This window comes from Protopterus annectens, chromosome 7.part0 (genome assembly GCF_019279795.1).
Source record: "Protopterus annectens isolate FY-2018-M chromosome 7.part0, PAN1.0, whole genome shotgun sequence".
Classification (NCBI taxonomy): domain Eukaryota; kingdom Metazoa; phylum Chordata; order Ceratodontiformes; family Protopteridae; genus Protopterus; species Protopterus annectens.
Window position 1 is genome coordinate 1,861,472,886 of NC_056739.1, and position 28,000 is coordinate 1,861,500,885.

General features: G+C 42.7%; 1 protein-coding gene across 1 annotated transcript in view; it reads left to right on the top strand.

Annotated features, from left to right (window-relative positions):
- The first annotated feature begins 180 nt into the window (after positions 1-180).
- MRPL46 (mitochondrial ribosomal protein L46) overlaps positions 181-28,000 on the top strand; it is a 160,859-nt gene continuing 133,039 nt past the window's right edge. Inside the window, exon 1 of the mRNA XM_044078356.1 lies at positions 181-698. Within this exon, the coding sequence (XP_043934291.1) occupies positions 450-698 (249 nt within the window). The 5' untranslated portion in view covers positions 181-449. The remainder of the gene's footprint in view (positions 699-28,000) is intronic.

Below are 28,000 nucleotides of genomic sequence, written 5' to 3' on the forward strand. Positions count from 1 at the left end.
ACCAAAATAATGACAGGAAGATCAAAATGTTCAATGCATGAAAGCTGGATGTTAGTAATGTATCTAACTACTTCAGAAATGTGCTTATGGAAATATTTGTCTTTTACAGAGTCTGAATGCAATAAAATCTAGCAAATTTGCTGACCACCACGTCGTTTTATGAGTGGAGATCCCTTTGGTGAGCAATGGAACAGGCCAAAACAGGGTCACGAAAAACGTTCTTAGAAAGGGGATTAAATAAAGTGTGAACCTACGTTTCCTATAGGAAAGTTACTCACGTGTGATATGTAGTTGTCAAAATTAGAGCTCAACGGGATGGTTAGATATTATTTAATATAATATTATAAGTTTTGCAAAGACAGCTGCTGGTATATTCTTCATTTTTTATAAGAGCACATCTAGTTGGTTTAACGAGTTATTGTAATAATTTGTGGATTAGTTCTTTTAATATGGCTACAGCCAGAAGTCGTCTGTATCAGACGGGGAGAACGGTTCTTAATCTTGGGAAAAGAGCAAATTTTAAAGCACCATGTCCGCCTTTTGCTTATTGTAGGTTCTCTACTGATGTTCTTGACAAAAACAATACTTGCAGAACTTCCCCCTGGCACCTTCATGGAGCTGTGTGCTTGCAGAGGGCAGCTATGGTCTCAAAGCAGAAGACTCCACTGGAAGAAGAGGTTGAACGTTTGATGTGGCAGGTGAGTCTTCTGCAGTTCTGTTTCAAAAGCATTTGTGTTAGTAGTGTGGCGTTTTTTGTAGATACATGAGATTTTGTAGGACAAACTATGTCCAAGCCAGTGCAAAGGATTGAATTTCACTTTTTTGCCAGAATAGAAGCCTCTTGTAGCGTTCCAGCTGATTATGCTGCTTCACAATAACATTTAGGTGTGCAGATGCAAAATACTTCTTTTACGTAACAGTTGAAGACGACTTAGGAAATATTGTTTGTCCTAAAATCTCTGGATGGGGCATTTGCAATTTTTCAGTTTTTTTTTTGCAGGACACAGCTGCCTAAATAGGAACTGTCCTGCACAAAGAGGGACAGGTGGTATCCCTAGTTTTAGCATGCCATCTAGGATAACAGGCACAGAGAGAGATAGCAACATGTTGTCAGCACTAAAGTGACAAGCTGTAGGGAATGAATGCTGTGGTTTTCTTATGCATGGAGTCTTCTGTTTCAGTCTGATGTTTATGTAGTGTCATGTGTAGACAATTTCTGTTGTATGTTTAATCAGTCTTAAGCAGTGGTGGGTGATGACTTCAGAGTAGGGGGAGCTACAGGAAGCAACTGAATAGATGAGAACTGAAGTGGGCTCGTGTTATATTATAGTAAATCACTAACCATTTCCTGAGATTAAACATCATGTAGAGTCACTTAGTTATTGCCAGTGTACCCACTCATTTGATTATAGTTTTTAATTTGAGATCAACATGGCCAGTTTTAGGTGAAATGGAGCCAAAGACAAAGGACTTCATGGCCGCTCCATATTGCACACTGGTTACCCCAGTTTTCCCTCATGCTGGTCTCCAAGGTATATTTAGACAGCTTGCTCCTTTTTTTGTTCACAGTTTATTTTACTCTTCAGCTTCTCCACTCTTTCAACTCCCCTAACTGGCTGGAACCACATAAGTAATATCAGTTACTTAGTCCGGTCTTATTACTCTCCAGTAATAACAACAGTGGAAGTAACTGAATTAAGCTGAGTCATGGACAGAAGCTTTTGTATTCTAAATTAACTGAGGTGCATTTTGGAGGCTTTCTACAACATTTTCATCCAGTGATAGTCTGAGAAAAGTCATGAGTAAGGAGAGAAGTTCTGTCTTTTTCTTTTCAAGAAAGAAATAAGTTGTGTTCAAAGCTGATAATAGAAGTTCCTAAAAAACAAAAACAAAAAAAAAACAGGAAGGACAGCCATTTGAAAGATTATGTGAATCACATCTCAGAATAGTGACTAGTTCCTGATCCTGCAGATAGTACCCTTCTGTGTACCTCTCTGGTGACTAATGTGAAAGAACAAATGGCTGCAAACATGTATTTTAAGTTGTTACCATCATGCATATACACAATATGCCTCCTCTTCACCTCCCTGCTCAAAGATGGCCATCCTCTGTGTCCTCCACTAATGTTAAATTGGGGCAAAAGTGAAAGAGCAAATGGCCACAGTAATGTTTCAACTTATTGCTGTCAGACATAGAGATGCAGCTTGCTTCCTTATACGTACCCAGAAAAGATAGCCACCTGTATACGTGTCTGATGTTTGACTGATAAATTTTCCCCACTTTTTCACACATAGTAATGTGTTCCCTCTTATTGCTTCTACACAGTAAACTGCTCCTAGGAAACCTGTAGTGAGTTTTTGGGCATACATTTGAGGTCTAATTGCAAAGTTAAATAATAACCATGCTGTCCCTACCCTCCATGTACATTATACTGATCATCAGTGCCCACCTTTAGGTTGGTTTAATTTTAGAATAAGTGGGGCTCAAGGGTTAAGAGGTTAAGAATGGAACATATAACTAAACCTGTCAAAAATCTCTTTATACAGCTGAGGTTCTACGGACCCCTCAGAAATTCTGACGGTCTAGATGTACTGTGATGAATTTTAAGATAAATATTATACGTTACCTAGAAGAGCTATGCATGTGTCTTCCAGAACTGTGTGCACCCATAGATTAAATTGGTGTTTCACACATGCTCGTACATACTGACACTGCCCCTGATGAGTGAGGTTTATCACAAGCTACTCCTACGTCCTCATTCTCTATCATACTCTTTCTCCCTGAAGCTGTCCTGTCTCTCTCACACTCTGCATGCTTATAGGCAGATAAGAGGCACGTGTGTTCAATTATGACATGCTTTTGTTGTGTTTCAAGGAGCCATAATACCAGGATATAACATAAACATAAAAGGACATAAATACTTCACATAGAATCAGAGCCAGAAACTCAATCAGCTATGCACTGTGAGGTGGCAGTGTTGCATGTTGCACAACTGCACTAGTGGTCAGTAGCAATCTGCCTAGGCTGCAAAAGATAACCAGTTAGTCAAAGGCATTTGATACTGTCTCACACCAGAAACTGCGTGTTCAACTCTCCTCAGTAGGACTTTTAACAATAGTCCTTGTTGTAGTTTCTTAGTTACCTATCTGGAAGGCAACAAGCAGTTAAATGGCAACAAACCTACTAATCCTTTCAACCAGTTAATAGAGGTTTTCCTCACTACTCTATCCTGGGTCCTTTCTTATTTAGTATATTTATTTGTAACCTCCACATCTCCAGTCACAATGCTAGTTCAGTATGCAGATGACTCAACATTAATGTGTGCAGCCTCAACAATAAATAAGCTGCAAGACATTACCTAAAAATCTTTCCTCTCTGTAGAAACCTGGCCCAAAGAATCAAATCTCCTGCTCAACCCCAGGAAAACTAAGTTAATGCTTTTTACCTCAAAAAGTTGCCAAAATCAAAAGCAATGTTTTACCACAAGGTCTGTAAATAATACTGTAATTGATACTGTAGCTCACAGTAAACTTTTAGGCTTTATAATATGCTTTGTATCTTGTAGACTTGTTAGGGGAGACGTATGCCTCGCCTACAGAGCAACCCAAGACCCAAACGTAATGAACTTACTGCATATCCATAAATCAAATGGGTCTAGGGCTACCTGTTCCGAGGATTTAAATATGGCCTGTGATTTAAATAGGACATGCTGGAGGGACAGATTTATCTCCCAGCGACTGCCACATCTTTGTAGCATGTGAAACCAAGCACCTCTATGTCACTGTTCAAGAGGAACCTGGATGAGTGGATGAGGCACCGTAAATTCTTACTGAGGATGGTGCCCAGTACCATCCTGGATATGGGTAGTCATCACTAAATGCAATCTTGGGTATTGACTAGTACCTCTGTGGTATTATATTGAGTTGAAACAGCTAGGCTTAAACTTACCTCCAGGTCGATAGCCTAGTAATCTCCTATGATCCTTTAGCCTAGTAATCTCCTATGATCCTTTGACAATATCAGATATGACCAGCATATTGCACACCATTAAATGTAGACACCAGAAACTAGGCTCTCTTTACAGGATCAATGGATTCCTTCTAGATAGAGCAAGAAAAACTCTAGCCACAACCTTCTTATTGCCAACTGTATAATACACTGCTCTTATTCTAACAAACTTAAACAATACTCAAAGAAAGAATCTTGCCTCCTACTACAATAAAATAGCTAAGTTTGCCACAAATCTTCCTCATAGGACCCATCATTGTTATAGCTTAAAGCAATGGAACTGGCTTTAATTACACAACTACCTATCATATTCATAACTAACCCCAGCACCCAAGCACATTCATCATCCAGAAAATGCCCTGAACTACAAAATTTATTACTGTCCTACTGTCCAGCAAGGGACCTCCTTTCTAGTAACAAATTATTATTACTAACAACTAAGTCAAATAATCTTGCAGAAGACTCAGCCTGCTCCAAATATATTGCTGAACTCTTGCACAAATAAAATTCTCCAACAAAGTCAATAGTTGTAAACCACTGCTTAAACAACATCTTAACCGATCCTGGTCCTGCACATGCTCATCACAAGGCTGAGACTTTGTGTTCACCATACAATACTCTCAACCTCTCACTGCAATGACAGAACAATTTTTATACATAACTGCTGCCTATATAATCCACTAAGTTGCACATTGGCTTTTACTTTAGTAACTTCCATCTCTATAAAAGCTTAGAATTGATAAATGTGACTACTGTTTGTGTATAAATGTAAATAGAAATGTAGCTACTCTGTGATTAAGTGGAATTTAGTATAATGCAATGTAGGCAAATGGAGCTCCCCCCCGGGCCTCCACTGAAAATGAGTATTACCCAGTTGGACTTTACCAGTAAACAAAAACAAATAAATAAATTATTCTGTATAGTGCTGATATTGGACATTAGTGGAAAATGAAGGAAATTATGGATAATTCAAAAAGCCAAATGCAGTGCTGCTATCAGTTGAGGCAGGAGACTCACGTAAACATAAAAGAGAGCAATCCAAATCCAAGTGTGTGACCCTCCAGTGGCAATGAAACGAAAAGCAGAGATTCAAAGGAACTTCAAATAAGATGCATTCATAAAAAATAATAAAGTTTATTCCAATGAGAGCCGCTACCAAAGGCTTCTTCAGACTCTTAAAACAATGAATAAAACTGTTTGAATCATTTTAAACCATCCTTAAGCTTCCTATTGGACATTACAAATTGATATGTCACATGTTATCTTGTCTTAAAGGAACAGATACTCAAAAAAGTTAACATAGTTAAATGCAACAATATTTAGAAGGAATACTTCCATCCAAATATACAATTAATGATCAGAATGTCCATGCAAATAAGTAAAAAATATGCATATACCCTGATACATTCTAAAAAATAAAAGGAGCATTGTGCTTGGTCCTATATCATTCTACAATCATTAAAAAACTGTTGCTACATTCATTAAAAACCCTGAACACAAAACAACATAGCGAATATAATGTATTTCGCGATGTGCCTCATCAAGGAGTCAGACCTCATCATATCGGTGAAAGGCTGTAGTCCAAGATTAAAAAATTCCACAAATAGGAACCTCTTAGATTCCACGTAAAACAAACTGTTTACAAGTTGTAAAGTGCCGTGTGCTGTAGGAACTCTGAATGCAATTGAGTACAACCTAAGTGGTAAAGGTACGCTTACATTTTTAGTACAGAGTTCTCGCTATATTATTTTTTAACCTGATATATGCAAAGTTGCATTCGACACAACACTATCTTAGTAGAGATGCTAGATATTGAAACGCGATAGAACTTGCTGTTTATCTAAGGATTTTAATGTTTTTAACACCATGAGGAGAGAGAATGTTCAGGGTTTTTAATGAATGTAGCAACAGTTTTTTAATGATTGTAGAATGATATAGGAGCAAGCACAATGCTCCTTTTATTTTAGAATGTATCAGGGTATATGCATATTCATGGACATTCTGATCATTAATTGTATATTTGGATGGAAGTATTCCTTCTAAATATTGTTGCATTTAACTATGTTAACTTTATAACATGTGACATATCAATTTGTAATAGGAAAGGAAAAGATTATAATAAAAAAAAAATCAAACAGTTTTATTCATTGTTTTTTTAAGAGAAAGCCTTTTTTATAAAAGCCACTCATTGGAATAAACTTTATTATTTTTTATGAATGCATCTTATTTGAAATTATGGATAATGTTTTGAGTGTATTTTACTGCTATTAACTAATCTGCACGGGTAACTGATTTGTTTGCAGTTAAAAGCATTCTGTATCTTTACAAATCCTTATATGTTTAAAAACTTTCATTTTGTGGCTTTCTCTAGTGCTTACTTTCTGTAGGCTAATAGCTTTAGTATTGTCCACACTCTCCCTCCCAGTTGGTGTCTTGCTGTTATAGTTGGTGGCTTTGCAGTTGCCCACCCCTACTGTAAATCTGATCTGGGACACTCCTCCCAGTCTAGTGTCATTAGCTCATTCTACCTAATACAGAGAGAACATTTTCTTTAAAAAAAAAATGTTTTTTTTGCCTGAATTTCCTTGTGTTCTGACTGTGCTTCTCAAACATTTTGGAAATGTAGAGTATATTTCAGAGCATTTATTGTAACTGTAATTGCCTTAATATTGTTACAACTCAAGTGATCTAGGTTGCACTGCATCTGAAGTGTCTGTGTGTTTTAGCTGCTTTTCTGTATATATAGACTTCTTTGTGTGTTAGCATTTTCTGTGTTTATTTACTGTATTATTGCATTGTTTAGCCTGTTTCAAAAAAAAAAAATACTATCTTGTTTGCTCGTTTCCCACCTTTTCTAGCCAGCCCATATCCCAGGCCTTGCTTGTCTCAGGACTTTATTTTCTGTGCTCAGAGCTATCCAGACCTTGCTTTGGTAGAGGGAAGTCCTACTGCCTACCAGTGGGACTGGTGAGCATTGTACTTCCTATCTAACGCTAGAAGAGTGGTTTCCAGATCTGAAATTGTAATTGTATTAGCATTTTGGGCTGATTTCTATCCCTTTCAACTTTCTGGCTTAAAAACGTGTGTGTTTGCACATTTTTCACATCGTGCAGCACTGCGAGGTTACACTTAAACTATTCCAGGAGCCAGAAAGTCTGCTTTTAAAATCTTCCCTTAAAACTAGCTGGTTTCTCACTAGTAACACTAAAATCTGAACCCCTGTGACTAGCACTTGCTCTAGAACCTGTTGGAAAGCACTAGGAAGCCTGAAACAGATACAAGCACTCAGCTCTCCTTGTCAATAAGGAGAAATTAATCATAGGCACTAAACAGCTTATAATTGCAAAGTACCTTGCAAAGGAAAGGGAAAACAGCTCTTATACTTTACAAAAAAGCACCTAAACAGGCATGTCTAAGGGTCAGCTTCTGGTGATTTCTCCTGTCCACCTGGTGAATCTGGGCATACTGGGGCAATGCTGCAACTGCCTCATGTACACAGACAATCCTCTCCTCCTACCACCCAACACTACAACCTGCGAGAGATGCACTTACATAGCCAAACTGGAAGCAAAGCTCTCTCTGGCCAAGATTGTGCTAGACAGTCAAGAGGAGAAGGTTAACACCTGCATCACACCTCAAGCAACTCATAGCCCTTCAAAACCCACACCATCAACGCCCACACATAGCAACACTAAGCCCCATATGCAGAGGCCCTTAACATTAACCTGCCCAAGCAACAAGGACCTCCGAAGCCTAAACGCAAACAAAACACCAGTCACAACCAAAGTGACACATAGCTCACAACACCAGTGTGCCACCCAACAACTGCCCCTAAGGCAAGACAATGTACCCAACACTTTAGTCATAGGTGACCCTATAGTCAGGCACACTGATGTCCCACTCACCAGACTGAACAAGGAAAAAATTACAGTCAGCTGCCTGTCGGGTGCCAGGATCTGCCACATAACGCATGCATTCAAGTCACTCCACAACAAGTACAAATACGACTCTGTCATTGTCCATGCTGGAGTGAATGACCTGAGACGTACCTCCCTGGACTACATGAAAAGAGACATGGAAGAGCTCTTGGATCATGCGACCCAGGCAGGTATGACCCTAGCCCTGAGTAGCATCCTGCCTTTGCCCAGAATGATACCACAGTATAAGGACAAAATGATTCACTTCAACAATTGGCTAAGCTTCTGGTGTCATTCAAAGGGGATCCAGTATTTGTCTGCCTGGGAAGACATGATCGACAAACCACGATGCTTTGCCAGAGATGGTCTGCACCTGTCACCCCTGGGATTCAGGTTACTGGCTATAGCTCTTGCCACCTCTATAGTGCCTTTTTTAGGCAAGGTTCAAAGGATAAAACCACCACCATAACAGATAGAAGCATGCAAAATCTGAAGGTAATGCTACTCAATGCTAGAAGTCTAAACCTCAAAATGCACTCTCTCGAGGCACTCCTAAAAATGGAGAACATCGATATCTGTGCAGTAACTGAGACCTGGTTCAAGGCTCCAGAGAGCACCCCTGCAATACCAGGCTACAATTCTTACCACACTTTTCGGCCACAAAACCAGGACCGAAACACTAAAGGTGGAGGAGTGTCCATATTCACCAAGGATATTCACACCTCCAGGCTAGTTGCCCAACACAATGCATCTGAAATTCTTCAGGTGCAACTAACACTAGGTAAGACTGCAATCCAAATTGTAGCTTGCTACAGATCCCCCACCATGCCCCAAGATTTTCACTACACCTTTCTAAACATACTGGAAAATATTGAGATACAACCAAACTCCCTAATACTGGGTGATTTCAATTACCATGCCATTAATTGGGAAAACTACTCCTTTTCCCAATGGTTCTTGGAATTCATAAATTCCACCGCCCTGGATCAACTAATCCATTGTCCCACCAGGGGCTCCAATATCCTAGACCTGGTCATTACCAACATGGGAGATAGATGCTCCACACCAGTGGTCACCCCCTCATTGGTCAGGTCTGACCATAAGCAAATCACCCTTGACATCCACATCCCACCCCCACCCCCCAGTAAGGAAACCTCTTTAAAAAACTTCTCCAAAGCCAACTTCAAGCTACTGAAGTCAGAAGTGACAAACTTCACAACACCCATGCAGATGGGATATGGAAGTTCGACTGCAGAATCCTACACTAAGGCACTGTACGAGCACATCCACTCGTGCATGAATCATGCCATCCCAAATAGAACCAAGATGCTCTTCTCCAAAAAAGGAAACCAATTTGGTGGTCCCATGCTATAAACAAACTATACAACAGAAGGAAGAAACTGTTGCAAAAAAGAGGAAAATCCCAGGATGCAAAATACTCCCTCACCAGCCTCAGTAAGAAGCTGAGATCCCTCATAAAATCCTCAAAAGCTAGTTACGAAAATAGAATTGCCAAAGATTCCAAAGACAACCACAAGACATTCTATAGTTAAGTCAAGAATCTAAATGGCAATACTCAGATCTGCTCTGAGTTACAACAAAATGGCATTAAATATACTGATCTGCCAGGATATTGGCAATATCCTTGTGATCGATTTAGTGCCAACTTCACCCCCCTCTCACCCTCTAAAGGGCCCATCTCAATACCAAAAGATTGCCAAATTCTGATAATCACGTTCACACAGGTGGAAACCGCACTCTCCAAAGCTAAGAATACAGCATCCATGGGACCAGATGACATCCCAGGCTGTGTACTACATGAACTACAAAATGAACTGGCACCTCACCTAAGTGTCATGTTTAATCATAGCCTCACCTCAGGCTTCGTGCCCACTGAGTGGCGCACAGCTTCAGTTATCCCGCTCCACAAGGGAGGATCCACCTTGGATCCTGGGAACTACCGTCCCATCAGTCTGACAAGCCTGATCTGCAAGGGCATGGAATGCATTATCATGGAACTTATAAACAAAGACATTGGCAACCTTCAAACACTGGACCCCACCCAGTTTGGGTTTGTGAAGGGCCGATCTTGTCTCCTGAATCTGAGTGACGTCTTCAGATCAGTCTCCAGAGCTGTGGACGAGGGTAAGGCGGTCCACACAGCCTATCTGGACCTCGCCAAGGCGTTTGACACCATCCCCCACTCTGGAATCATAGATAAACTTACAAAGCTGGGCATAAATCTCTACATTACTCGATGGGTTGCCAACTGGCTTACTGACAGAATCCAGTCTGTAAAAGTAGCCGACTCCAAATCCATCTCCAGACAAGTGACAAGTGGAGTACCTCTGGGTTCAGTCCTGGGACCACTCTTGTTTGGCATCTACTTCTCTGAAGTACAGGCCAACACTAAGGGACTCTGGCTAACAAAGTTTGCAGATGACTGCAAACTGCGAGCCATTATTGAATCCCCAAATGATGTGGATATTGTACAAAAGAGCCTTACAGAAACAGATGCCTGGTGCCAGAGCCATGGGCTCCAGCTTAATGCTAAGAAATGTATAGTTATCCCCTTTGGAAAAAAACATGTACCCATGAATTACCACATAGGTGGCAGGACACTAAACATCGAAAGTGTGATGAGAGACTTAGGGACACAGGTGGACCGTGGTGGACTTTCAATAACCACATCGCCACAACAGTCAGGAAATCCTTCTATGTGGCACACCTCATCACTAAGGTCTTTTCATCCAGAAAAAAGGAGGTCATTGTCCCACTGTACTTGTCCTTCATTAGACACATTATAGAGTATAATGCCCCATTTGGTATGTACCTCACAAGACATCTGCATCAGCTGGAAAGGCCACAGAAATACCTCACTAAAAGAATCAAAGGCCTAAAGCAGATGCCATATGCTGACTATCTAAAAAAAACTCCAGCTATACTCTGTGGCATATCGTCTACTCAGAGGTGATCTCTGCTTAACATACAAGGCCATATCAAACCCTGAGCCGCTGGACATGCTCCACTTAAAGAAATCCCAATCCCTCAGAGCCACATGCTCCAGGGATCTAAACCTTGTCATCACAATGAACAAAACATGCTGGAGGGATAGGTTATTGACCCAGAGACTCCCCATACTCTGGAATAGACTGCCCATACATGTCAAGCAGAGCGCCTCATTGGCCCTCTTCAAAAGGAACCTTGATGATTGGATGTCAGATAGGAAATGGGCCCAGAGAAGTAAATATTGTGGGAAGAAATATCCAGGGAATTGTTATGGCTAGGCTTGCATAGGCCCTAGGGCCGATAGCGTAGTACCAACCTATGAACCTATGTGTTACTCTGAATACATTGTATCCCACGCCCTACAGACACACACACACACACACACACACACACTAATCAGTGGCAGTCCCTGTGCCCATCAATTGCAAACGTGTTATTCACTGTGCACACTTCATATATCTGTCATAAAAATAGCCACAGCAAGGCATTCTAGCTTGCTTCCCATTCATGGGCAGTAGTTCTGCAAAGCCAGATCAATAACTGTTTAACTCCTTCACTACACTAAAGTCAGTCATTTTCCTGCTCAGACAGCCCTTGTACCCAGCACATACAGTCAGTTTGTTGACTTTGTACATGTTAGATGTTTTATTGGAATAATAGAAATAGTAATGGCCACACTGTTGTACTTCTGCTTCACATAGACAGTAGCAGCAGAAAAGCATTTCAATTTACTTCACAAAACTGCACAGTAATATATTAAAGTCACATTAGTGAATGTTTAAACCGAGCAAATGACAAGTCACTCGCTTTCATCCATAGACATGTGATGTACCCAGGAATTATATCCACTTTAACTGTACATAAGTCATATGTCTGATTGTGATTTAAGAAAAAGGCCACAGTAATGTGTTTCCGTTTTTGTTTCACACAGGTAGCCACACTGAAGTATTACAGCTTGCTTCAGTCTAATATCAGTCTTGCAAAGCTAGAATAAATGCTACTTGACTTGAGCAAGTGGCAGCAGGGTCCGTCACTTTCATCCACCCAGATTCCCTCTAACCAGCAATTATTGACTTTTTGGCTAGGTCCACCTCCAATGTCTGACTGTTTTAAAAATAATGGCCATGATAATACATTTCAGTTTGGTTTCTAACAAACAATGGCTACAATAAAGTAATTCCAGCTTCTTTCACACAAATACACAGTAGTCCTGCAAAGCAAGAATGACAACTAAACTTAAGCAAGTGACCGTAGGGTCAGCCATTTCATCCATAAGCATCCCCAGTACTCAGCAATTATAGTAAGTTTGTTGGCTGTGTGCACCTCTGGTATGAGTGTAATAATAACTGGCCAGTGTAATTTATTTAACCACCCTCCCCATCTGTAAATGATTAAAAAAACTGTCAAACTTAAGATTGTCGCAATTTCAAAAGACATGCTATAGACACAATTTCATAAGACCAAGTGAATTATAAGCATTCAAAAAATTCAATCTGATGTTGTAAATCTTTGTTCATACATTACAGATAGGACCTTGGTTCCATCCTTGGAACCGATACGGCCGTTTTCCAGCTCGTGCAAGCCAAAAACTCTCAGCTAAGAACCTCCCCACAATGCCCCTCTCCTAGATACTCCAGATCTCGTTTGCCACATTCCTAGTCAGACATGTTAGCCATCTCTCTCAATGCTAAGTAGTAAATTGTTGTTTTTATGACAGATTTTCTTCTAAATTACAACATTTTAGTTAAGTTAGCCTTTTCTCACTGTCACCTATAACCTAGGCCTATTTCCTACCCTTTTCCTTGGTAATTTAATTTTTGCCCCTTTTTGTTACTGTCCTCTCCTGTCTTTGACAGGCCTTCCCTTTTTACTAGTGGTATTTCTTAACATAACATCACTGGTATTTTCTTCCTTATTTTTTCTATAGGATAGCATTCTTTCCTTACCATGTCAGACAAAGCTAAGTTGAGTTTTAAACAGTGTGACAAGTGTGGACGTAAGATGCCTAACTCAGATACACATGTCACTTGTGTGTACTGTTGGAGTGTGCATCATATTAAAGCTGATTGTGACATTTGTGCTAGTTTTAGTAATCGGACACTAGCAGAACATAAGAATAAACTTTAATTTTAAAAGGTTTATGCGACACCTTTCTCGGAGGCTGTATCTGAGTTGGAGGTCTCACCCCCTCCTAAGACCAAAAAAAATAAGGAAAAACTGAGTCACTCAGTTCCTGAATCTCTGTCAGTTACGGAACAGAGTTGGCTCTGTGCTTCGCAGGCGCTCTCTGCGCAGACCTCCTCGGCACCAGGATCTGTATCCTCTCCCTCAGTGCCGACCATGGTATTCACTCCTATTTCGGTTCCAACCATGGCACCACTGACTTCGGTGCCATCCTTGGTTCACATTGATTCTGATGACTGTACATACCTCGGCACCATCCTCGTCCACGGTGCCGACAGTTTCCATGGCTCCATGGGCTCCGATGACTGTACATGCCTCGGCACCATCCCCGTTCATGGTGCCGACAGCTTCTTCAGCTCCATGGGCTCCGATGACTGTACATGTAGCACCATCCCCGGCCATGGTGCCGAAAATTTCTTTGGCTCCATCGGCTCCAAAATTCGAATACCTGCCAAGGACAAGATATTCTCCAACTTACGACCCTTTCTTGGGGCAGAGGTTTAGTCCCTTTCTAGAAAGACCTGATTCCCCTTCAGCAGCCTCCTTTAGATCCACTAGGAATTTTTCTGAACTAGACCTAGTGCGGGTTGTGGACCAGCTTCTGGCAGCTAAGGGATTGCCCATTCCAGCTAGACCTTCCATCCCTCCTGGCTCGGAATCTTTTACCTCATCTTCCCTTGCTTATCCTCCTCCACCATCCACCCTATTCCTGGTACCGATGTCTGCTTCGGTACATACTGTCTCGGCTCCAACAGCAGTGTCTCCCCTGTTGGCACCAACCACTCTTGCTGCATCAACTACAATGGAGCCAATGCTTTCTCGGAGTGGTGCTTGGACCGTCCGTACCTTGGTACCTAATCTGGCACCTATTTTCTCGCTGACACTGTCTATGTCCACAGCTCCGACGGCTTCCAGTTTTCTCGGAACCCCTCAACTGGAGGTGGGCTCAAGTTGGCCTGCTGTATAGGTGATGGAAAGGGTCCTTCATTCCGAAGGCTCACAGCCAGCACCTAGGACACCAGTATCAGAAACCTCCCCTAGCATGCTCCTCTCCCAACCCGCTATGTCAGGTCCCCGGGCAGGGGAGTTACAAGAAACCCCTGTGAAGGGAAACCCTTCTCCAGAGTCGTCCTCAGAAGATCCCACTGGAGTGCCACCCCAGAAGAAACAGTGCAAGAGGAAGTACCTTGACTCCCTGGAGGAATCTATCACAGAAGACACTGATTGTGATGAGGGAGAAGGGTCCCCACGTTCTCCCTCAGATGACATCTCATTCGAAAACATTCTCGAAATCCTCAAACAGCGGGGGGAATGGAAGTCCTCTAACCCTTCTTCTGAGGAATCCGTGTTTTGTAGGCCTTCCGTGCTGGGCCATCTACTTCCTGGGTGACCCAACCAGCAGTTGATCTTGTTAAACTAATTGTGCAGCATGCCGGGAAGGCCCTGGAGAATGTAGAACCTGCCCCCCAGAGGCCGGACAAAATTTTATCTACACCTGAAGACCAGCCCCATTGGTCCAAGCAGCTGACAGTTGATTCTATGGTTGTGGAGGCGGCCACCAAGACGAAACTGGCAGAAGATAGTTCCACTGTCCATCCTCCAAACAGGGAGTCCTGGACTATGGACAGATTAGCAAAGTGGACCTATGCGTCAGCGACCTTCGCCATTCGGTTGCTGAATTACCTGGCACATTTTACTCGACTCCAACAAAACCTAATTTCTGAAATGTCTTCCTCTTTGGTGGGGGTACTGCCTGATGAGGTGCGTGACACTGTCGCCTGACAGCTAGCTACCCTTGAGTCCATCTCGAACTCCTCGATGCATTTGCTATCTCACACCACCGAGGGGGTAGCTCGAGCTGTCGCATCTGGTGTTGTCATGAGACATAATGCTTGGATGCGATTGTATGACTTCGCAGACCCCTTTAAAATCTTCCTTTGTCAGTGCACCAGTCGACGAATCTGCACTTTTTGGATCCAAGGTACGAGAGACACTTGCACGTAGTGAGAAATACGGAAAGACCTTGTCTGCTGTGGTCATATGCTTTTCCATCCCCCAAAGGTCCTACTCCAGGAACCAGAAGGGAGGAAAGATATGGTTCAAGAAATCCCAAGGATCCTTTCATGACACTCGTGGTGAACAATCCCCCCCGGGCCAGAGGGGGCAACTCATGTGGAAGACGCCCCTTTCGAGGTAGAGGGGTCTGCGTAACCAGGGAGCCAGAGCTACTTTCTCCAGCAGACCCTACCAGCGATCTTGAGCAGTGGCCCGATTGTTTTCCTCTGGAAGCAGTCGGGAGTCATTTTTCTGTGCATCTACCAGCCTGGCATCTTATTACTACCGAAGTTTGGGTGGAGAGAATAATATCCAGAGACTACTAAATACCATTCGACTTAACTCCCAGACCCGTCAAACGAATCCCCGATGTACCACCCAATCAGAGAGAATTGGCAGCCTTAGAAATAGAAAAACTGCTAAGAAAAAGAGTCCTACAACCAGTCCCACCAGAACAGACAGGATCTGGGTTTTACTTGTTCTTTTTAGTGCCAAAAAAGAGAGGGGACTGGAGACCAATCCTGGATCTCAACCCACTGAACAAATTTATCAAACCTCAAAAATCCCCATGGTCACAGTACAGTCCATTCTTCCCTTCCTAGGGAGGGACAATTGGATGTGCTCTATAGACCTACAGGATGTGTACTACCACATAAAGATGGATCACTGCTCCAGGAGGTTTCTCCACTTCTGGCTGGGAGCCAGTCACTACCAGTTCAGGTCACTGACATTCAGTCTCTCGACAGCACCCCCCCCCCCCCGAGTGTTCACCAAATGTATGGCAGTTGTGGTAGCCCATCTTCGACTACAAAGACTCCAGGTGTTTCCCTATCTAAACGATTGGCTCCTTACCGCTCCGACCAGGAATCTCCTAGTCCGCAGCCACTCTTACACTCAAGGTCTCGCTCTCTGCTTTGGGATTACAATCAACAAAGACAAATCTCAGATGTCCCCAACAAAGACAGTGTAATTTATTGGAGTGGTCTTCGACACAACATCCAGTCAAGCTTTTCTCCCCCTCACAGACTTTTGAAAATAAGATACCAAATTCAAGACCTTCTTCTCACACATTTGTACCAGCACGTCTTGTACTGCAACTCTTGGGCTTCATGGCAGCTGTCATTACTTTAGTACCACTGACGAGATTGCACATGCAAATCCTGCAGTGGCTCGTTTCCGCACAATGGTTGTTGTTAACCCACGCACTCAACCACATGATACGCCTTACAAACCGTAACAATGAAGAAGTGCTATGGTGGATGGAGCCACAAAAGAATCTTTGGTGTCGACCGTTCTGTCTTCCCCAACCCACGTCCACGGTGACCACGGACGCTTCACTGTTAGGGTGGGGGGCATTTTCAGGGAAAGACTGTCCAAGGCACCTGGACCCCCATCAAGGCCAACTTGCACATAAATGTCCTGGAACTAAGGGCAGTTCTCTTAGCATTGCAAGCGTTCCATGCATCCCTACCCTCGGGAACTATTGCAATTCAGTCAGGCAACATGTCAGTCATCTGGTATATCGACAAGCAAGGTAAAACCAGATCTTACCCCCTGTGTCGGGAAGCCATGAGGATTTGGCTCTGGGTAATGGCTTCCAATTTCTTTCTTATAGCAACGCACATTCCCAGGAGTTCCAACCTTATTGTGGACAATCTGAGCAGGAACATCCTGATGCCTCTCGAGTGGTCCCTCAACCCTGTAATAGCAGATCGGATCTTCCAACATTGGGGCAAGTCTTGCCGCGACCTGTTCACTTCACCCCTGAACTACAAATGCAGGAGCTATTTTGCTTTGATTCCCCCCTCAGGGGGAACCACCGAGGGATGCTCTAACGCATGATTGGCCCCTGGGTCTTCTGTATGCCTTTCCCCTATTTCCCCTCATTCCAAAATTTCTCCAGAAAGCTCATAGATTGAAAAGCAAAGTCAAGTCTGGTTCCCGTTTCTATGGCCTCATCTGATTCACAGCCCGTGGATCATGGCTCATTCCCAGGACCTGTTATCCCATCCTCAGGAATTGATTCATCCGAACCTGCACAGTCTCAAGCTCGCACCTTGGTTCCTCCACTTCTAATGATTGCCAGGCTGCCTGACATCCCATCTCCTGTTCGTGAAATTCTTCTGGCCTCACACAGACCTTCGACTAGAAAGATTTATTCTAGTCAATGGACTAGGTTATCTATTTGGGCCAAAGACCAGAACTTAGACCCCTTTCTCTATGCCTATTCAAAATATTCTACAATACCTGACGACTATTCTACATGCAGGAGCCTCGGCTTCCGCGATCACTGTACATTTAGCAGCTAACGCCAGTTTTCATAATGGTCCTGAAAATTCTTCAATTATGTCGCATTGCCTATGCAAGACCTTTTTGAAGGGAGTATTACATGTTAAACCTCCGGTCAAACCTCCCTTAGAAACCTGGGACTTGACTCTAGTGCTTCAGTCTCTCACAGGCTCTCCCTTCGAGCCTTTTGATTCATGTGATTTAAAATTTTTGTCATGGAAAACCATACTTCTAGTAGCACTCACCTCAGCGAGAAGAGTATCTGAGCTGCAGGACTTGAGGGTCAAGAGTTCTTACTTGATCTTCCATACGGATAGGGTGTCCCTTTGTACTGACCCTTCTTTCTTGCCCAAGGTCATTTCTGGCTTTTCCATTAACCAATCTATTGACCTGCTGGTTTTCTTCCCAAGGCATTCTAATAGAGGGGAGTACCTTTTGTACACCCTTGATGTACACCGGCAGCTTCGTTGTTATTTGGACAGAACTAAATCTTTCAGGAAAACAGACCAATTGTTTGTGGCTTTTGCAGGACCCAGATTGGGTAAATCTGTTTCCAAAGTGACTTTATCCTCTTAGCGTAGAAATGTCATTACCTTTATCTACCAACAGAATAAGCTACCCTTACCTTCCAGAATAAAGGCTCATTCTACCAGATCTATGGCTACTTCTGTAGCTTTTCATTCCAGAGCCTTTATGGATGATATATGAGCAGCAGCCACTTGGGCAAGACCTCATACCTTCATATCTCATTGCAAATTGGATTTGGCCTCCAGGAGATGCGCATCTTTTGGTTCTATGGGGCTCAGGAATATCCTTCCTTAGGGCCACCCAGGAACCAAGTAGCTGGGGACTCTGCCCTATCTGTAAGGTATGAACAAAGATTTACAACATCAGATAAAGAAGTTATGTCTTACCATAACATTCCTTGTGTGTTGTAGATCTTTGTTCATTCAGTACTTCCCGACCTCCTTCCCCCTGCCTGGATTCCTGGTGGACTTCAGGAACTCCTGATTAGGGTATTTGCTCAGACAGAGCCTCCTACCTTTTTTCCTATTACTACATCTTTTATCTTAGGTGGGCAAACTCGATCTGGAGTATCTAGGAGAGGGGCATTGTGGGTAGGTTTTTAGCTGAGAGTTTTTGGCTTGCACAAGCTGGAAAACGACCGTATCGGTTCTGAGGACGGAACCGAGGTCCTATCTGTAATAAATGAACACAGATGGAACGTTATGGTAAGACATAACTTCTTTTTTAATCATAATTTTAATGTTATAAGTACAGCATCTGGTTAGTTATGATTGATTATTAATTAGTCAATATCTTCTTCTTCTCCTTTTGTCTGCTCCCTTAGGGTTCACCACAGTGGATCTATGGTCTGCGGAGCGAGTGACAGAGTTTTACAGTATCGAGTTGCCAGCCCGGCACCCAGCCTTCCACAGAAGGTACACAAATGCACACACTCACACCTAGGGCCAATTTAGAATGTCCAATCCACCTGCAGCATGTGGGAGGAAACCGGAACACCCGGAGGAAACCCACGCAAACACTGGGAGGGCATGCAGACTCTGCACAGAAGGCACTTTTTAACAGTGGTCTTTTTAATGTGAGGTATCCATTGATTGGTCCCTTTTTCCACATGATGTGATGAGGGAGTTTTTAAATTTTAGTTGAGTATACCAGTATTGTAGTTCTGATGACATTCCCATATTTAGGGAACAAAAGCGTGCAAGTGGTCTTTATCAATAAAAGATTTTGTGGTGTACGGTGCTGCATGTTCCAAGGTTATTGTTTTTCTTGTACTTCTTATTTAACATCTGGGGAGATAAAACTCCTAAATGTTAAAAACAATGCCCAATAACTCCTAACAACACAATGTCACTCTTGTCTTAAGTGGGGCAGATTCGGGTGTGGGGGAAGGCACCTACCTACTGCACCAAGCCATTAGTAAAAATCCTGGAAACATAGCAATGCACTAATCCACTCACAAGCTGCAGGGAATGCAAAGGCATGCATGTGTTAGTGTGTTTATTGCAAACGGGTGCTCTTCTGTAATTTTATTTGTAACATAAATTAATGAAGAAGCTTCATGAGTGGGATTAAAAGTGTTCACAAACCCCTTCTGACCTACAGGCCAGTGATTATTTGTGCTGCAAATGTAAATTTCTGGAAAAAAAACTCCTTTCATTTTTCATCTACTTCACTGTGGCACCCTTGGGAAGACAGTATGGTAACAAGGTGGGGAAACATTAGTTTAGACGCTGTTGTTGTAGATCAGTATGTGTGTATGTACCTTTTAAGAAGCTATCCAAGGGCTTGCACAAGCGTATAAATACTGAGAAAGTGCAAGTCTGACTCCCATTTTGTAGTAAGCTGTTGAGATGTAAGCATGTATGTATGTATGTATGTATGTGAGGTATGTCTGTTTAACAAGTTCGTTCATACTTTATTTATGATGCTGCTGTCCATTGTGTTGTGTTTTTGTGTATTAAAGCATCTAAACGTAACCCCCCACCTGCTTGTCTTGTTTGTTGAAGGATGAGTGACATGGTGCCAGAAGTGGCATGTCTAAAGGACATGGGATCAGAAACGGCATATCCAAAGGGCATGAATTTAAAGGCAGCTTGGCTAAAATGACTTAAGGCACTTGCTTGGGGTGGGTGGGAATATACAGGAGTGAATCTTTTCTAAGATGTGCAAAGTTTGCAAAACAGGTCAGAAATGAATTTTAGGTATTAAAACTTGCTCAGCACTGTTTCTTTTCACATAATATGAAAAGGGGGCATACAGACCATTCTAAATGGTATTTGCATAAACCGATATGTACGATATTGATAAAAATATCCAAATTACTAAGGAAAATGTTTGAAATAAAGCCCAGATTGCATAAAATAAAGGGAAATGACTGCATTTTTGCAAAGTGTGTATTTTTCCGTATTAAACAAAGATATCAGAGTCATCAGAAGTGTATAAAGTGTTCACGTGTTTTTGCAGTGTTACAGTAAAGCTGTTTCGCAGAAGTACAGCCATTACAGGGCATATTTTGCAGAATACAGACACTTCAGAGCATATTTCACAAAGTACAGTATTGTGCATTTGAGTGTTATTACAAGCTCACAGAACTGTTTGTTCGTACATAATTACAAGGGCCATATTTTCAGTGTGTTTATGTGTATACTTTGTGGGCATGGCAGATGGATTTCAAAAACCCAGTGCACTTGTGTTTGACAGTAATATTGCTGAGAACTGAAGAGTGTTTGAGCAAGAGTATGACATTTTCATACAGGCTGCATTTTCTAATAAAGACCGTGCAAAGGCAATTATGCTACTTAATTTAGGTGGGTCAGAAGCCTTGGACAGGAAGCGTTCATTTGTGTATGCACCTGCTGTCTTTACAGGAGAGGGGGAAAACCATCATATTGTTGTACCGGCTGAGTCAAAGGAAGACCCTGAGTGCTTAATCATAGGATCATAGGAGGTTACTAGGCTATTGGCCCTGAAGCCCTTATAAGCCTAACCAAGAGTTTAGCCATGTTTAGACAAATCGGCACCCAATACCCCTGTCCAGCAGGGACATGGGTGGAATCCCAGGGGCATATTTTCTGTTTCCCATCCAGTTATCGAGCTTGTGCTTAAAAAGGGGTAAATAGGTACTCTACTTGATGTGGCGAGGGAGTCTATTCCATAGATGAGGGAGTTTCTGGGACACAAATCTGTCCTGCCAACAAGTCTTGTTGATGTCACAGACAAGGTTGAGGCCATGCATGCAGGTTACTGGAGTGGAGCTTGATTTGCGGATATGCAGCAGTCCCATCAAGGTGGGGTCCATGATTGCTTTGTATGCCAGAGTTCACCTCTAAGGAGTCTGCATGAAACTGAGTAGAGGGATTGGGCTTTTAGCCTATCTGTGTATGGTAGATGTTTGAGACCCTGGATTCTCCTGGTGAGGAACTTCTGTGGTCTCTCCAGCTGCTGCATGTGCTTTGCAAGGCGAAAGGTGTGTTGTACTCAGTAATGGACCTTATAAGGCAGGAATACAGGGATGTTATGATCTCCTTGTTCCTGGATGAGATACCCTTACTTATGAGGTGGGCCATGTAGAAGGCTTTCAGTACCATGGAAGCAACTTGGTGGTCAAAATCCCTCACGATTGAGTGCTTAAGATGTTGTTATTAATGTGATAATTTGTGGGGACGTCACTCTCCCCAAAGGAGATGATGGTGCATTTTTTGGTATTCAGCTTGAGGCCATGTTTCTGGCACCAGTCATTTGTCTGAGTGAGACCCTCTTGGAGGATGTCCACATCCCTAGGGGAATTGATGACAACACCTAGCTTGCAGTCATCTGCAAACTTGGTCAGCCATAGCCCACTGGTTTTGGCCTGCACCTCAAAAAAGTATATCCCAAATAATAGTGGCCCCAAGATGGAACCCTGAGGTATGCTGCTTGTTACGGGTCTACTGCTTGAGGTGGCTTCCCCTATTTTGACTACATGGGTTCTGTCAGTGAGCCAGTTTGCTACCCATCTGGTAACATATGTTTTGATGCCTAAATGAGAGAGTTTATCTATTATGCCCGAGTGGGGAATAGTGTCAAATGCTTTGGCTAGATCAAGGTAGACACTGTGCACAGTCTTCCCCTAATCTGTGGCTTTGGTGACTGTCTCAAAGAAGTTGACCAAATTTAGCATACATGATCTCCCCTTGATGAAGCCAAACTGTGTGGGATCAAGTGTTTTGAGGTTGCCATTGTCCTTGTTAATGAGGTCCATGATGATCCATTCCATGACCTTGCAGATCAGGCTAGTTAGGCTGATGGGTCTGATGGGTCTGTAATTTCCCGGATCGGTAGGTGCTCCACCTTTGTCTAAAGGGATGACAGTGGTTGTCCTCCACTCAGCTGGGATGAAGCCAGTACTCAGGGTTTGGTTGAATAGGGTGCCTAATGGTACTCCAAGTGCCTGCCTAAGTTCATGTAGGATGCAGCCTGGGATGTGGTCCCATGGAAGCTGTATATTTTGCCTTTGAGAGAGCAGTGATGACCTGTTCCCCAGTACCTGCCCCCTTTCCCTTATACCTAGGGATGTCCTGATTTACTGATGGGGAAACAGATGGGTAAAGTTTTCGCTGAATCTGTCAGCCAGCAAGTTTGCTATATTTACGGCATTTGTATATGTGGTGCCCTTGACCACCAGTTCTGAAAAGATCTGGGTGCTTCTTTTGAGGTTGCAGACATATGTGAAGAAGGCGTTATGATTATGTCTAGTAGATGTAGCCAATTTGGACTCAAAAGTTTGCTTTGGAGGATTTCAGTTGTGCTCGTATTTGCTTGTTCAGGCTAAGGAGACATTGCTTCCACTTGGGCACCTGCTCCTTCTTGGTCTTGGACAGTAATTTTTTCCTTTTGTTAGAGTTTATTTATTGCAGATGTCCACCAGACAAGTTTACCCTTCCTTGCGGAGGATGATTTAGTCCTGTTGGGTATTCCTGATTCCATGCATCTATATACATGCTCGTATAGTGCTTTGGTGTAGTTTTGGATATTGGTGCCAGTTCCCTCAGAGGGGGAGGGCTGTGAAGCTGTTTGTACCATCCCTCAGAAGGCTGTAATCCGCTTTGGAGAAGTTTTTATGTCTGATCCTAGCTAGAGGGGGGTTGGGGGAGATGGTGAATTCGAATTGACCACTTTGTGGTCGGATCTTACCAGGGAGGATGATACTATAGGGATGCTGCAATGGTTACTCATGTTGGTTAATACGAAGTCCAAGATATTATCACCCCTTGTGGGGGTATCGACTAGCTGTTCCAAGGCATTTGCATTGACAAAATCAAGAGAGAAATGTGTAAAGGCACTTATTTTACACAGTGGATCAAAAGCCTGGTGAAGCTTTTGTAGCATATATAACTGATCTCAGAAATAAAGCTAAAATGTGCAGATTTGGTGATTTAAGAGATGAGTTGATAAAGGACAGATGTGTGTGGTATAAACAGGGTTGCCAGACATCCCTATTTCAGCGTGATTGTCCCGGGATCAGCAGCCCAATCCCAAGTCTCGCACTGCCGGTTTAAATCCCGGCGAAACTGCCTCCTCTTTTTTTTTTTTTTTTATTGTCCTGTATACCGGCATATGGGCCAATCAAAACTCGCTAAACACGAAGCTACTTGTGTTTAATGCAAAACATCAGGCAGTTCCGTATTAAACACAAGTAGCTCCATTTTGCGATTTTTTGATACGGAGCTACTTGTGTTTAATGTGGAACTGCCTGATGTTCCGCATTAAACACAAGTAAGCTCCATGTTTAAAGACAGCCTTTTTTGTCCTTATCTGGCCAGTCAGAAATCTGGCAACCCTGGGTACAAAAGATGATGCTTTGAGAGAGATTTTGCTTTGTGACAGTGATATAACTTTGAATAAGGCCATTGTAATGCATCTGATATACAAGCTTACAGAAAAGTACACAAGTATGCTTACAAATGAGAACAACTTTAGAAGATATAGTGACAAAGCTCATGTTAATAGTATGCAGCACGTGGTTAAAAGAAACAGGCCCAAATACATGGCAGCAACTGTAACTCCTGTAACACTCACTGGTAACCCCCAGAGCTTTATAGCAAATTCCAGAGTTCGCACAGTCTCAATGAAGCACAAGAGTGAGTCAACAAACTCAAAGCATGTGCCCCAACTTAGTTTCATTACCAACTGTTGTAATTGTGGTGGAAGTCATGAATCTAAAAGGAAAAAATTTTAGCTTTTGGTCAGCAGTGCTACAAATGCAATAAGTGGAATAATTTCAAAAGATTTTATAAATCAAAAGGCTCCATTCTTTCATTGAAAGGGAACATTTTAAGAAATGAGTTGATCAATTAGAAAGCCATGACATAGGGTTGCAGGCTAATCTTTATGTTGATGGTGTGTCATTGCTTCATGAAACAGTGCAGTAGATTTAAGGGCAAAGAATGAAGTATTTTGTACTGTTCGGATAAATGGCAAACCTATAGAGCTCAAAGTTGATACAGGTTCCAAGTGCAATGTTATCTCAGCAGAAACATTTGCTAGTGTGTGTAAAGGTGAACGGCTTAATTTGACAAGGTGTGCAAAGCTTATTGTTTATGGAGGTGAAGAAATTCAAACTGTAGTTTCAGTAGTGCTTTCATGTTGCTCTGCTGAAAGAAGCTACGATTTGTTATTCTATGAGGTCAAGAGGCACGTCTAGTCATTATTAGGGCTCAGAGACAGTTTGAAAATGGGACTGCTTTCATTTAATAAGGAAGTCCATCATGTTAGCTTAAAAAGACCAGTACTCTAGTTTTGCCCAGTACGTTTTCTAATTGTGCTGATCTGTTCGAAGACAAACTAGGCAAGCTCCCAGTTGTGTACTCCATGAAGTTAGACCCAGAGGTCAATCCAGTTATCAGGCCAGCATGTAAAGTTCCAATAGCCATGCAGGACAGAGTCAAAGCCAAGTTAGATAAAATGGTGCGACAAGGTATGATTTGTCCATTTGAAACGCCAACTGAATGGGTATCTTCCATGGTGGTAACTCACAAGAAAAGCTCTAACATTAGAATATGTATTGATCCACAAGATTTGAACTAAGAAGACCTCATCACTCAATGCACAAAGTCGAAGAAGTCAGAGCCTTGATGCCAAATGCTACTATTTTTTCTATCTTATATGCAAAGAGTTCAGTGATGGTGAGGAAGAGTGCATTCAGACAGCAGTTGCAGGACCTACTTGATAAAGCAGGACAGCATGAATTGGTGTTGATAATGGGTGACTTGAATGCACATATCGGGACAGACAGAACAGGATATGAGGACTGCCTGGGTCCACATGGGTGGGGCAAAAGGAATAAAGAAGAAGAAGCCATTCTAGACTTCTGTCTGTCAAATGGCTTGATAGTAGCCAACACATGGTTCAGAAAGAGAGAGCGTCACAGGATCACTTACAAGAGTAGCCAACAGGCAATTCTGGTAGACTTCCTCCTAGAAAGGAAAATGCACTGGGGTAGAATCCATGATTGCAAAGTCATCCCCAGTGAAACAGTTGGTCCACAGGCTAAACCACTGGTTGCCACAATCAGCTGCAAGCAGTGGTCAGAGAATGCTCCAAGGTCAACGGAGACCAGGCTGAATACCTGGAAGTTGACTGGAGAGAAAGTACAGCATTTCAAGGAATTACTCAAGGCTCTACCACCACAAGAAGAAAAGGAAATGGGTGGAGTTGAACAAGAATGGCAACAGCATGTATTAGGACTACGGAAAAGATATGTGGCCAAGCCAGGTATGGAAATAAGGGACATAAGGAAAGCAGGTGGTATGCAGAAGGTCCAGGAAATCATCAAAAGAAAGGAGGAGTGCAGGAAGAAGTGGGAGATAAAAAAGACTGACCAGTCTAGTAAGGACTACTGGTTGGCTAACAAAGAAGCTAAGAAAAAGTTGCAATAGCAAAGAATAGGGCATCGGAGGCACTCTACCAGCTTCTGGAATGTGACTCAGTAAGTGGCGCAAAGAAACTGTCAGGTTGCAAGGCAAAGACAGAATGATAAAGAAGATGGACACCTTTCATAAGGGATGCTAGCAACAACCTGCTCACCAGTCCACAGGGCATCAAAGGCAGATGGAAGGAGTATATCCAGCAGCTTCTGAATAAAACCCCACAGAAGCTGTACTGCTCCAGAAACCGCCTACAATGAGAGAAGAAGAGGAGCCCACCATAGAAGTAAGAATAGCACTAAGGAAAATGAAATCAGGGAAAGCAGCAGGCTCAGATGATGTCACAGCAGATGTGATAAAGATGCTGGGTGAGATAGAGGAGAAATGTCTCCTGAGGGTGCTGATAGCAGTGTGGAGAGAAAGGCGTATCCCAGATGACTGGAGAATAAGCATATTCATGCCAGTGTACAAGAACAATGGGGACATCCACAACTGTGAGAAGTACAGAGGCATCAAACTCCTATGGCATTGCATGAAAGTTCTGGAGGGGGTGATTGATAAATGGTTATGCAGAGTAGTAGAATGTCAGATGGGAGATGAGCAGTTCGGATTCATATCCGAATGCAGCACAATTGACCTGATGTCTGCAGTGAGACAGATACTGGAGAAGAAGATAGAGGTGAGGAGAGAGTCCAACTGAGCATTCCTAGACTTGGAGAAAGAATATGACAAGGTCCTATGACAGGGTCCTAAGAAAGCTGATCTGGATAGTACTGCAGTGGTTTGAAGTCCCAGAAACATTGGTAGAATTAGTGCAGGTTATATACAAGGACCCAGTGACTCAAGTACGAACAGTATTTGACCTCACAGAGGAGCTCCCAGTAGGAGTGGGTGTACACCACGGTTCAACTCTGAGCCCACTGCTGTTCATACTGGTGATTGACTACATTAGTAAACAGGTTGGAGGGGACAGATCAACAAAGTTGCTGTATGCAGACAATGTGGCATGACAGGCAGACTGAGCTAGACCTCCAGCAAATGATAGAAGAATGGAATGCAAAACTGAAGGCACATGGGATGAAACTAAGCACAAATAAGATGGTGGTAATGGCAGCAAATTGGGGAAATCAGAAGAAGCTGAGAATAGAGATAGAAGGGAAGATAGTGGAATGGGTAAACAGCTTCAAGTATCTGGGAGGGGTCGTTGAAGAGAGGGGGAGTCTGAATGAAGAGATCAAAGCTAGAATCAGAGGGGCTGCAGCCAACTGGCATAGAGAGTCGGGTATAGTCTTCTGACAGAAGAATGCCAAAGAAGATGAAAAGTAAGGTGTACAAGACAGTGGTGTGACCAGTGCTACTCTATGGTACAGAAACCTCCGCAGTAAAGGCAGAAGTTGAAGAAGCTAGAGGTGATGGAAATGAAGTGCCTGAGAAGGGTGGTAGGATGCACACTGTGTGACAGAAGAAGAAATGAAGACATAACAGCAGAAGCCAAAGTAGGTCCAATTGCAGAAAAGATCAGAGGGAGCAGAATACGGTGGTTTGGGCACGTGCAGAAAAGCAGAAGACAATCTGGTAATGAAGATTTGAGACAGACGGGAAGAGGTAAGAGGAAGTGAGGACGTCCAGCAAAAAAGTGGATGGATTGTGTGAAAGAAGATCTGTGACAGTGAGGCATGAGTGTTGAAGAAGGCAAGAGTGTGGCACTGAATTGAGAGAGTTGGCAAAGTTAGCACGATACCCCAACCCCATGTAGAAAAATGGGGATGATGATGCAGAGAGTTCATTTTAGCAAATTCACCTTGACAAAACATCATCATTGCTCACTACATTTAGTACTCTGTTTGGCAGGCAGGTACATATTCTTGAGAATGCCATTTGGGATAAATTCTGCAAGTGAAGTCTTTAAATGAGCAATGGGGCAAATTTTTTTCTGGGTATCCTTGTGCTATTATAGTAGACATACTGGTTTGAGGTCATGATGAATCAGAGCATGACAGAAACCTCAGAAAAGTTCTGGAAAGAGCATATCAAGTGAATCTTAAGCTCCATCTACACAAATGCAAGTTCAGGCTACAAGAAGTTACTTATGTTGCTCATGTATTT